Genomic DNA, 12,095 nt, shown 5'->3' with positions numbered 1-12,095 from the left:
TGGCTGCCAAACCATGTGACCTATGATTTTATATGTGTGAACCTTTTGTTCCTCATGGATAGGTGCTCATACAAGAAAAGTTTCACCTCGATCTGTTCAGCCACTTCAGAGAGGAATATTTTTGAAGGTTTTTCTTTTTTTTAAACAATAGAGCTGCCGAATCACGTGACCGATGACGTCATCGATTTTTTTTCCAGTGTTCCATTTTAGCCCAAGATGACCCTCAAAAACTTTCATACTGATCAAAAGTCGCGTTCTGCAAGTGCAATCATGACGTCATAACGAAGGCACCTATGACGTCATTAAAGAATCACACTTATTCCCCTGAGGAGTAATTGCTGTGTGCCAAGTTTCAATTTTTCCTCGCGGTTTCAAAGATACAGAGGTCCAACGTTTTTGGAACAAGGTTGCCATACCACGTGACATATGACGTCATAATTATGATTAAAACATTCCACACGAGTAGTCGCACTTGTGGTGAAAATTTTGTCTCAATCCTACAAGCGGTTGTGGACCAAGAGACCAAAGTTCTGTGCGGACAAACAAAGACTGACAGACGAACAAACGGACCCAAACACAATACCCTCTCCCTCGGCAAGGGTTAAAATATCTTGTGATGACGATGACGATGACGTTGAACTCTGAGCGAGAATAATTCTAAATTTAAAAACTTTAATTTAATGCTCTTCAAGCGCAGGTTCAAACCAAAGCTCCAAACACAGGTGAGGTCAGGTATCTGGGATTTATAAAGAAACTGTATTTCACATGTGCATGGTCATGTACTCACATATGACCCAGAAGACCCTTAAGACCCCAAGACCCAAAAGCCACAGAGACCCAAGTAGACCCGAAGACCAAAAAAGATGCTGAAGCTCCCGAAGACCCAAAAGCCAAAGACCCAAAAGACCCCTCAGATCTTACAACTATTTCGACCCCTTACACCCTTCAGAGAGATTTGAGAGTTTAGACCCTTGACCACTTCGACCACTTGGACCTTCTTACATCACAAATTAAATTTCAAGTAAATATAATAAATATCACCAACATTACAAATAAATTTGTAGAAAATAAATGTTTGGATGATGATTGGATGATGAATCATGACAACACAGTAAATCTGTGACGTGTTTCTGGAACGACGTGTGGAGAGGCGAGCGAAGCGAGCCAGTCCACGCGAGTTTATGATAAAAATCAGGTTCACACCTTTGTCTTGAGAGGACGATTCATCCACGATCTCAGACTTGATCTTCACTTTCACAACATGATCTGAAAAAATGAAAAATAAAAAAAAAATAAAATAAACTTCAACATGACTGAATCAGGATATTGTCACAATCACACACATCACCATGCCCAATTCAATAAGATAACTTTACTCAAATAAACCAGGTTGACTTATCCTTTACCAATACAAATAAATAAGGCCAAAAACGATCGATGGGTGAAATATCTTCAGGGTGTTCCAAAAAGACAACTTTGGTTGTTAATATTGTTGCGGATCCGGGGTTCGAGGCTCGCGACGAGGGGAAGCCCTCGGGTCCCTCCCTGACCTGTATCTTGATGTCCAAGCTGTATCAATGTCTGACCTGTATCTTGATGCCGCCGGGCACAGATAACTCCACGTGTGAGTGAAGAAGCAACCACGAACGCTGATTGGTACTTCTAATCTGAGAAAGGATTACAATACTTCACGTGTTTCCGTTTCCGGTGGATTGACCGCACCAAGCGAGTTCCATGCCCTCGATGCGTACTTGTGTTCACTTACCGCAGCAGGCACAGCCGAGTGGAGCTGCCAAGTACGCACCAGCTAATAAGAGCAAATTTGTGGTACAGAACTTCCAGGAGAACATGTGTGTGGACGACACTGAACCAATAGGAAAAAGACAGAACGAGCTGGGTACATGTATCATTTCAGCAGGTTTATTAATAATTATGATGAGGAAAGGGAATGTGGGACAATAATAAAAGGTTTTAATGCAAGAGCAATATTTTCAAGCATGGATTCGTGGGGTGAGGCAAAAGAAATGCAAGTACAGTATTTACAAAAGAGGACAGAGTGTGGAGCTCACCCGATACAGATAACTTTCACATTCTTAACTTACACTGACACGACAGGCGCCATCAGATACCACCAACATGACAGGTGCCATCATATTACAATAACACGACAGGCACCATCAGATACACACCTGAGGAAATTAGAACAGCAAGAAAGATGGAGACAGCTCGAGGTGATTACGACCTCTCGGATACCTGGAACAACCTATGCACCAGCGTGAACCCAGTCGCTTCAGTGAGGGAAAGAGGGAGGAAAACTACGGGTGTCTCCGGTGCGTGAGTGAGGAGGTGCAAATGACGTGCAAGTGCAGTGCAGAGAAGGGAAAAATGAGAAGAGGTGCGTGTCTGGTGGAGCGCAGAACGGGGCTTATAAAAGTCTGAACCAGAGTCCCGAACAAAGTACACCTGGGAATGGAGAGACCACAAGGGCTGGTGTCTGGAGAACAAGCACAAGTGAGCGAAGTCCAACACCAGGCAGAAGGACAGATCCAGCAGAGTTCCTGGTTACGTTGTCCAAACACAATGACTTACGAACCTACTCCTCTATCTCCGTTCCACCTCATTCCCTCTGGACGCACGAACAATCAACACAAAGCACCAACTGTCCTTTTCAGGGCTCACTGATTGTCACACCTCACTCACGCCAATTAATCTTACACCACACACATTCACCTTCGCAACTCTCAAAACAGTTTGCATTGCACATTTCACCCTCCCCCCACACCCCCCGCTTATTTGGACTCATGTAAACGCTCCAGATCTTCTTCTCTCCTCTCCCTTTCCATCTTTCTTCTCTTTCCCAGAATGACTGTGTCACCTGTTCGTATTTGTGGCAAGTGACTGACGAGGAGAGGGCCCACGTGCGTCGCATAAGGATTTCTCGATCGTGACACTGCTTGGATAGACATGCTCTTTACAAATAATAAAACACAACTTTTTTCCAAACTGTCCGGTTGTCTGCCTCTATGGGTGAAGCATAGTGGAGAGTAAAAGGGAGTTCGTCCCCGTCGTTCCATCATGGGAAGACATGAGCCAGCGTGTCCAACGAGGGCAACGCTCGGCCGTATCTTCATCGTGCTTCAATCGCGTTAAATTTCCAGATTGTTTCTTACGATGTTTCAAACAATTATTTTATTTCAATTGAAATCCTGTATCAAGGGAGGTACAAAGCGTCCCTCTCTTTGTATGGGACGGTTTCTCTGTATGCAGGTTCAACATGAGGACTAAAAATACGTTTCTCAGCTTCGACTGCACGAAATTGCCCGCAAGTTTCAGAACTAAATCCTTTCAGTAACGTCCATTTCGTCATTCTGGAGTTTCGGATGAAAAACCTGAAAATTCATGTTGGTGTCCGTCCGTCCGTCGGTCCATCTGAAATGTGTCGGCGCTCATATCTCAAAGGCTATTCATTGAAACGAACTGAAAGTTGGAACATATTGTCGCGGATTCGCGCCCGCCGGCGTGCGAACGGCCACGTAACTCGAATCGCGGAACGTCGCCCACCGGACGGACAATCCAGTCGTGACCCTCTCGGACTAACGCCGGGAACCAGTCACGGGTGGACCTTTCGGTCTCACCGCGATCGAGCCAATCGGCCCCCGCGTGGGATAGGGTTGCTCGCCAAATTCGACCTACCTAAGTACCCACACGGAGGGTAGACCGGGCGATCGCACCTCGCCGCAGGTCGACTTCGGACACGGGCCACTTAAGCGACCCGTTCCGTACTATCGGGATAACCGAGCGGTGTTATTCGTCGGCCTCGACGGTTCGATTAATTATCGGGCGTCTTAGCCCATGACCAACCCTTTACGTGAAGCAAGATGAGGATTCAATGAAAGAAATGACGAAGCGAAGCGGGAAAACAGTTCAACAATAAGCACATTTATTTCGCGATGAACGGAAAGCACACATATACAATTCCACCAAAAGCACATGGAAAAGAAGAAGACAAAAAGCAAATGCGACAATGCAGATCTAATACCGACTACGCGAGCACACGGCAACACTTATACAATTTTACTTCACAGACGGCGCCGACAACACATATTCCCAAAGCAAAAGAAAAGAGAACCACCCTCCAGGATGAGGGGGTAGGCGGGCCTGGGGCCGAGACCGTGTCGGGCCTACCCGTCTGATGATGAGACGCGGAGCGGCGGTGGTGCCTCAACTCCGCGGGCCTCGCGGACAGTGTCTGGTAGGGGGTGGGAAGGGGGCCCTCTTTTGTTGCACTATCTCAGCGCGGGGGGAAACAGGAGGGGGTTGCTGATGCTCGGGGAAAGGAGGATTTCACAAAATCGCGGGTCCCGCGACGAGCGTCTCCACCACGACCTCGGTCGCGCCGCCGGCCTTTCTCTCCGCAGTTCCTCGAATCCGACGCGAGCACCCCCTCAACCGCCTTCGCCGCCGCCGCCTCTCCACAGCTTCGTCCTCTTCACTCCGACTCCGCGAACTCCCAACTGCACTGAACTCTTCCTCCGCTTCCAACTCAACTCTTCCTCCTGCAAACTGAACTGCTTCTCAACTTCCACTGGACTCGACTCGACTGACGAACATAGTCGTTTTTATAAGCCCCGTGGCTTCGCTCTCTCATCTTTGACCCTCTGCCTCCGACCTTTCACCTCGCTCCCCATTGGCCCGAGGAAAAGTGGGCGTGAATGCTTTTTGATCCATGAATTTGCATATAGCGACCACCCTCGAACGCCCTGGAGGCGGGGCCAAATCGCCCCTCGCTCACCGATTGGACGGAACAAAAGTGGGCGTGAGTCGTTTTTGATCCGTTTTTCTTCGGAAAGTCCGCGATGCTTTTGAACACGCTGCACGGTGCGCGCCTTACACGAGTCCAGCATCAGTGCCCACGAGTGGCGCGAGATGACGGTGATGCGATGGTGGTGAGTTGTGAGGGTAAAGGTCGTGGCGGTTGTGGTGAAGCGGCGTTGTGGTTGGTGGTTGTTGTTGTGATGGCTGTTGAGACGTGGTTGGTGGTGGTAATAATGGCGGTTGGTCCAAAATAAAGATAGTAAAAGAAAAACGGCTATCCTGAAGAGTCGCAGCACGCATGAATGACATTTATTCCCTCTGGACAACGGGTTTGGGCCTAACTACACATATACTTACCGAGATATCTCACCTAAGGGACCTGAATGGTGGTTTGCGAATTTGGTCAACCACAACAATATATCAGACAATACGTCGAATTAATGGATTTCAAAACAAATTCCAGCTTTTTGTTGTTGTTTTCTTGATAGTTTTTGCTCATTAGTTGTGAGTTTGAGTTCTGTTTTTGCACGGTAAAAGTATGCAATGGCGGTGTTGTTCGAAGCAGAGACTCCTGCAGCAATCAATTGAAGCATGAAGCTGTTGGGTTTGATAACCCCCTCCCTTAACATGGGATGGTTTCCCTTCATATGAAGCATCACTTGGTTCCTCCTGTGAACACAAGGGTAGTACAGTACGAACATGACATGTTTTGAATGAACACTGTTTAGGGTTACGTGTTCTATGAACTCTCCAGTTATCACCTCTGGCACCGAAGGTGGACGGACGTTATGTTTTCACACCTGTCTGTTTGTTTGTCTGTGATCAGGAACATCAAATGGTTGTGGATGGATGAGGATGAAGTCTGAGCTGTATCACTGCCAGAGCTGCATCAATGTCTGAGGTGTATCAATGACTGAGGTGTACCAATGTCGGAGCTGTGTCAAAGTGTGAGCTGTATCAACGCCCGAGGTATATCAATATCTGACCTGCATCAATGTCCGAGCTTTAACAATGTCTGACCTGTATCAATGTCCGAGCTGTATCAATGTCCGAGCTGTGTCAACATCCAAGCTGTATCAACGCCCGAGCTGTATCAACGTCCAAGCTGTATCAACACCCGAGCTGTGTCAAAGTCTGAGCTGTATCACTGCCAGAGCTGTATCAACTTCCAAGCTGTATCAACGCCCGAGCTGTGTCAATGTCCGAGCTGTACCAATGTCCGAGCTGTACCAATGTCCGAGCTGTGTCAATGTCCGAGCTGTGTCAATGTCCGAGCTGTGTCAATGTCCGAGCTGTATCAATGTCTGAGCTGTGTCAATGTCCCAGCTGTATCAATGTCCCAGCGGTGTCAATGTCCGAGCTGTGTCAATGTCCGAGCTGTATCAATGTCTGAGCTGTGTCAATGTCCCAGATGTATCAATGTCCCAGCTGTATCAATGCCCGAGCTGTATCAATGTCCGAGCTGTACCAATGTCCGAGCTGTATCAATGTCCGAGCTGTGTCAATGTCCTAGCTGTATCAATGTCTGAGCTGTGTCAATGTCCCAGCTGTATCAATGTCCCAGCTGTGTCAATGTCCGAGCAGCATCAACGCCCGAGCTGTGTCAATGTCCGAGCTGTAACAATGTCCGAGCTGTATCAATGTCCGAGCTGTGTCAATGTCCTAGCTGTACCAATGTCCGAGCTGTGTCACTGTCTGAGCTGTGTCAATGTCCGAGCTGTATCAATGTCTGAGCTGTGTCAATGTCCCAGCTGTATCAATGTCCCAGCTGTGTCAATGTCCGAGCTGCATCAACGCCCGAGCTGTGTCAATGTCCGAGCTGTATCAATGTCTGAGCTGTGTCAATGTCCCAGATGTATCAATGTCCCAGCTGTATCAATGCCCGAGCTGTATCAATGTCCGGGCTGTACCAATGTCCGAGCTGTATCAATGTCCGAGCTGTGTCAATGTCCTAGCTGTACCAATGTCCGAGCTGTGTCAATGTCCGAGCTGTGTCAATGTCCGAGCTGTATCAATGTCTGAGCTGTGTCAATGTCCCAGCTGTATCAATGTCCCAGCTGTGTCAATGTCCGAGCAGCATCAACGCCCGAGCTGTGTCAATGTCCGAGCTGTACCAATGTCCGAGCTGTATCAATGTCCGAGCTGTGTCAATGTCCTAGCTGTACCAATGTCCGAGCTGTGTCACTGTCCGAGCTGTGTCAATGTCCGAGCTGTATCAATGTCTGAGCCGTGTCAATGTCCCAGATGTATCAATGTCCCAGCTGTATCAATGCCCGAGCTGTATCAATGTCCGAGCTGTACCAATGTCCGAGCTGTATCAATGTCCGAGCTGTGTCAATGTCCTAGCTGTATCAATGTCTGAGCTGTGTCAATGTCCCAGCTGTATCAATGTCCCAGCTGTGTCAATGTCCGAGCAGCATCAACGCCCGAGCTGTGTCAATGTCCGAGCTGTACCAATGTCCGAGCTGTATCAATGTCCGAGCTGTGTCAATGTCCTAGCTGTACCAATGTCCGAGCTGTGTCACTGTCTGAGCTGTGTCAATGTCCGAGCTGTATCAATGTCTGAGCTGTGTCAATGTCCCAGCTGTATCAATGTCCCAGCTGTGTCAATGTCCGAGCTGCATCAACGCCCGAGCTGTGTCAATGTCCGAGCTGTATCAATGTCTGAGCTGTGTCAATGTCCCAGATGTATCAATGTCCCAGCTGTATCAATGCCCGAGCTGTATCAATGTCCGGGCTGTACCAATGTCCGAGCTGTATCAATGTCCGAGCTGTGTCAATGTCCTAGCTGTACCAATGTCCGAGCTGTGTCAATGTCCGAGCTGTGTCAATGTCCGAGCTGTATCAATGTCTGAGCTGTGTCAATGTCCCAGCTGTATCAATGTCCCAGCTGTGTCAATGTCCGAGCAGCATCAACGCCCGAGCTGTGTCAATGTCCGAGCTGTACCAATGTCCGAGCTGTATCAATGTCCGAGCTGTGTCAATGTCCTAGCTGTACCAATGTCCGAGCTGTGTCACTGTCCGAGCTGTGTCAATGTCCGAGCTGTATCAATGTCTGAGCTGTGTCAATGTCCCAGCTGTATCAATGTCCCAGCTGTGTCAATGTCCGAGCTGCATCAACGCCCGAGCTGTGTCAATGTCCGAGCTGTACCAATGTCGGAGCTGTATCAATGTCCGAGCTGTGTCAATGTCTGAGCTGTGTCAATGTCGAAGCTGTATCAATGACCGAGGTGTATCAATGTTCGAGCTGTATCAATGTCCAAGCTGTGTCAATGTCCGAGCTGTATCAATGTCCAAGCTGTATCAATGTCTGAGCTGTGTCAATGTCGAAGCTGTATCAATGACCGAGGTGTATCAATGTCCGAGCTGTATCAATGTCCAAGCTGTATCAATGTCTGACTTGTATTAATGTCCGAGCTGTATTAATGTCTGAGTTGTTTCAATGTCTGAGCTGTATCAATGTCCGAGGTGTATCAATGTCCGAGCTGTGTCAATGTCCGAGCTGTATCAATGTCCGAGGTGTATCAATGTCAGCTGTTTCAATGTATCAATGTGTATCAATGTATCAAGCTGTATCAATGTCCGAGCTGTGTCAATGTCCCAGCTGTATCAATGTCCGAGCTGTATCAATGTCTGAGCTGTGTCAATGTCTAAGCTGTATCAATGACCGAGGTGTATCAATGTCCGAGCTGTATTAGTGTCCGAGCTGTGTCAATGTCTGAGCTGCATCAATGTCCGAGGTATATCAATGTCTGAGCTGTATCAATGTCCGTGCTTTAACAATGTCTGACCTGTATCAATGTCTGAGCTGTATTAGTGTCCGAGCTGTGTCAATGTCTGAGTTGTTTCAATGTCTGAGCTGTATCAATGTCCGAGGTGTATCAATGTCCGAGCTGTGTCAATGTCCGAGCTGTATCAATGTCCGAGGTGTATCAATGTCAGCTGTTTCAATGTATCAATGTGTATCAATGTATCAAGCTGTATCAATGTCCGAGCTGTGTCAATGTCCCAGCTGTATCAATGTCCGAGCTGTATCAATGTCTGAGCTGTGTCAATGTCTAAGCTGTATCAATGACCGAGGTGTATCAATGTCCGAGCTGTATTAGTGTCCGAGCTGTGTCAATGTCTGAGCTGCATCAATGTCCGAGGTATATCAATGTCTGAGCTGTATCAATGTCCGTGCTTTAACAATGTCTGACCTGTATCAATGTCTGAGCTGTATTAGTGTCCGAGCTGTGTCAATGTCTGAGCTGTATCAATGTCCGAGGTGTATCAATGTCTAACCTGTATCAATGTCCGAGCTGTGTCAATGTCCGAACTTTTTCTCGGATTCGGCTGGGACTTTCTGAATGCCATTTTGCATCAGTTCAGGGAATAAAAAGTACGTGGCATTGACATGACCTTTTAAACCTTGACCTATTTTCAGGTCATGACCGAATTATAGATTTTAACATTTTCCACAGTTCTTTTTTAAACATTTTTTTAATCTTAATTCACACTTTATCCCTGAATGTTGATGGTCAAGGTCGAATGAGAGTCGAAACAAACATTTGCCATCACTGGATCATGAGCCCAGGGTAAGTCATCGGCGATCACCAAGGGTAAGATGGGGGAGGCTCGGGTAAACTTTCCTTGGCGATCGCAGATATCTAGTTGTTCTTATTATAATTATCATGATAAACAATAAACTAATGTGTGAACATGAAGAATGAGTTTGTGGTTCAAACCTTCGTATGGAGGGAACGCATCATCAACGACGTCGGACTCGACCTTTACGTTCACAACAGAATCTGAAACACAAACAATCCATCAAAACTAAACATCCAGGAACCAAAAGATCTTGCTTCGGAGTGAACGTCACGTGCCGGGTCCAGACTCCTCATCCTCGGGTGAACGGACCATCAACATTTCCCTCTCCGGGAGAGATAAGGAGTCCATGGACGGTTCCCTTTCCAAGGGAGATAAGGAGTCCATGGACGGTTCCCTCTCTGAGGGAGATAAGGAGTCCATGGACGGTTCCCTCTCTGGGGGAGATAAGGAGTCCGTGGACGGTTCCATCTCTGAGGGAGATAAGGAGTCCATGGACGGTTCCCTCTCTGAGGGAGATAAGGAGTCCATGGACGGTTCCCTCTCTGAGGGAGATAAGGAGTCCATGGACGGTTCCCTCTCTGAGGGAGATAAGGAGTCCATGGACGGTTCCCTCTCTGAGGGAGAGAAGGAGTCCATGGACGGTTCCCTCTCTGAGGGAGATAAGGAGTCCATGGACGGTTCCCTCTCTGAGGGAGAGAAGGAGTCCATGGACGGTTCCCTCTCTGAGGGAGATAAGGAGTCCATGGACGGTTCCCTCTCTGAGGGAGAGAAGGAGTCCATGGACGGTTCCCCCTCTGGGGGAGATAAGGAGTCCACGGACGGTTCCCTCTCCGGGAAGGATAAGGAGTCCATGGACGTTTCCCTCTCTGAGGGAGATAAGGAGTCCATGGATGTTTCCCTCTCTGAAGGAAATAAGGAGTCCATGGACGGTTCCCTCTCTGAAGGAGATAAGGAGTCCATGGACGGTTCCCTCTCTGAGGGAGATAAGGAGTCCATGGACGGTTCCCTCTCTGAGGGAGATAAGGAGTCCATGGACGGTTCCCTCTCTGAGGGAGAGCCTCACGGACCGACGTTTCCTCTAACGGAGGCTCTTGTGGATGACGGGGTGTTCACTTTGTGATCACAGATATCTAGTTAGTATATCTAGTTAGTAATATCTCGTTCTTATTATTTTGATGAGAACATGAAGAATGAGTTTGTGGTTCAAACCTTCGTATGGAGGGAACGAATCATCGACGAACTCGGACTCGACCTTCACCTCCATAACAGGATCTGAAACACAAACAATCCATGAAGTAAATAATAAACTTTCACGAACCACAAGATGTCGGTTCGGAGTGAACGTCACGTACCGGGTCCAGAATCCTCATCCTCGGGTGACCCGACCACGGACCCGCGGTTTGAGGGATCATCCTCCCTGACCGACCGTGTTTCCTCCATCGAAGACCGCTCGTGGATCCCAGGGTGTTCGTTTTGTGATCTTCACCGGAGAGATCTCGGATCATCGTGACTGTCGGAGCCTGGAAGGAACACGAGTTCCCTCTCTGAATTGTGTTCCGAGAAAAAACTACAACACGATTAAAATTCATGGCAACAGCAACGTCGTTCTTACATCACTTCCGGTTTCCGTTCACGGTGCTTTGTAACGTGCGGAGTCTGTGTGTCATGTTTCGTGTTATTCTGTCCTCACGATGCAGGACTCTGTACAGATAGACAGGGAGATAAACACTGTCCCACACGTGAAACATTCACAAGATAGAAATGGAACCCAATCGTGTTTATACACCGCACAGCGTTTAATATTCACAAGATAGAAATCAAACCCAGTCGTGTTTATACACCGCACAGCGTTTAATATTCACAAGACAGAAATCAAACCCAAACGTGGTTGTACACCGTTGGAGACGATGCCCAGCCACCGTCTCCGCCTTCCGTGACGTCATCGACTTCTCACGCTCGGCACGGCCCGTGACGTCATCGACTTCTCACGCTCGGCACGACCCGTGACGTCATCGACCTCTCAAGCTCAACAAATTGAGAGACGGAGACAATTTCTTGCGAAGAGACAAACAAACGACCCCAAATGTAATCCCCTCTCGTTTGGCGAGGGTAACAAGTGGACGATGAGTCATTTAAAAGTGAATTTGTTTGAACCCACACGATGCACACACAAGTCCAAGGATTCGCTGATCGTGAGGAACAGGAATCCTGTCCGACCAATCAAGTTGATCTTTCGAGGAAAGGGTGTGGGGAGGGGCACGGTTTAGGTTCGGGGGGTGTAAAAATTTATGTAACATTTTAGGGGATGTTTGGTCTCGCGGTGCGGAGTGTAACGGGGGTGCGGTGTCAGATTTTAGTAAAAATAGCGCCATATGGTGTTTGAATGTCCCCAAATCAGGTAAATGGAAGGAAGGACACAAACAAGTTCACAGAGATTTATTTATTTTTGAAGATCAAAATGTTTGAATTATTTTGTTGTTCTGTTGTCTTCTCATCTTGATATAATTATTAATTTTACTGAGTTTAATATCCTTTCATTAATTATTCTTTCTGACAGTACTATGTTTGGTTCGGTTAATGGTAGCCATGACAGCAGAGTTAGTGACAGTAACATTATTTTTAAAAATTAATCATCGGAGTTCCCCTGCAAGGAACTTCAATGCAAAACGAGGCCGCTCCGCCCATCAGGT

General features: G+C 47.6%; 1 protein-coding gene across 2 annotated transcripts in view; it reads right to left on the bottom strand.

The window, feature by feature from the left end:
- LOC147008286 (uncharacterized) overlaps positions 1 to 11,076 on the bottom strand; it is a 209,241-nt gene extending 198,165 nt beyond the window's left edge. The window contains exons 1-4 of one of the 2 annotated variants that reach the window (XM_085865175.1): positions 10,758 to 11,073; positions 10,615 to 10,677; positions 9,543 to 9,605; positions 1,204 to 1,266 (exon numbers count right to left, since the gene is read on the bottom strand). In XM_085865175.1, the coding sequence (XP_085721301.1) occupies positions 1,204 to 1,266; positions 9,543 to 9,605; positions 10,615 to 10,677; positions 10,758 to 10,845 (277 nt within the window). In that variant the 5' untranslated portion in view covers positions 10,846 to 11,073. Of the gene's footprint in view, positions 1 to 1,203; positions 1,267 to 9,542; positions 9,606 to 10,614; positions 10,678 to 10,757 lie in introns of both variants that reach the window. The other variant, XM_085865177.1, reaches the window with a different exon arrangement.
- Positions 11,077 to 12,095: the final 1,019 nt, after the last annotated feature.

Source organism: Eptatretus burgeri, chromosome 20, assembly GCF_056783735.1.
Source record: "Eptatretus burgeri isolate ZD-2024b chromosome 20, Ebu_testis_v1, whole genome shotgun sequence".
Lineage (NCBI taxonomy): Eukaryota > Metazoa > Chordata > Myxini > Myxiniformes > Myxinidae > Eptatretus > Eptatretus burgeri.
This window is presented reverse-complemented; position numbering and strand designations above follow the sequence as displayed.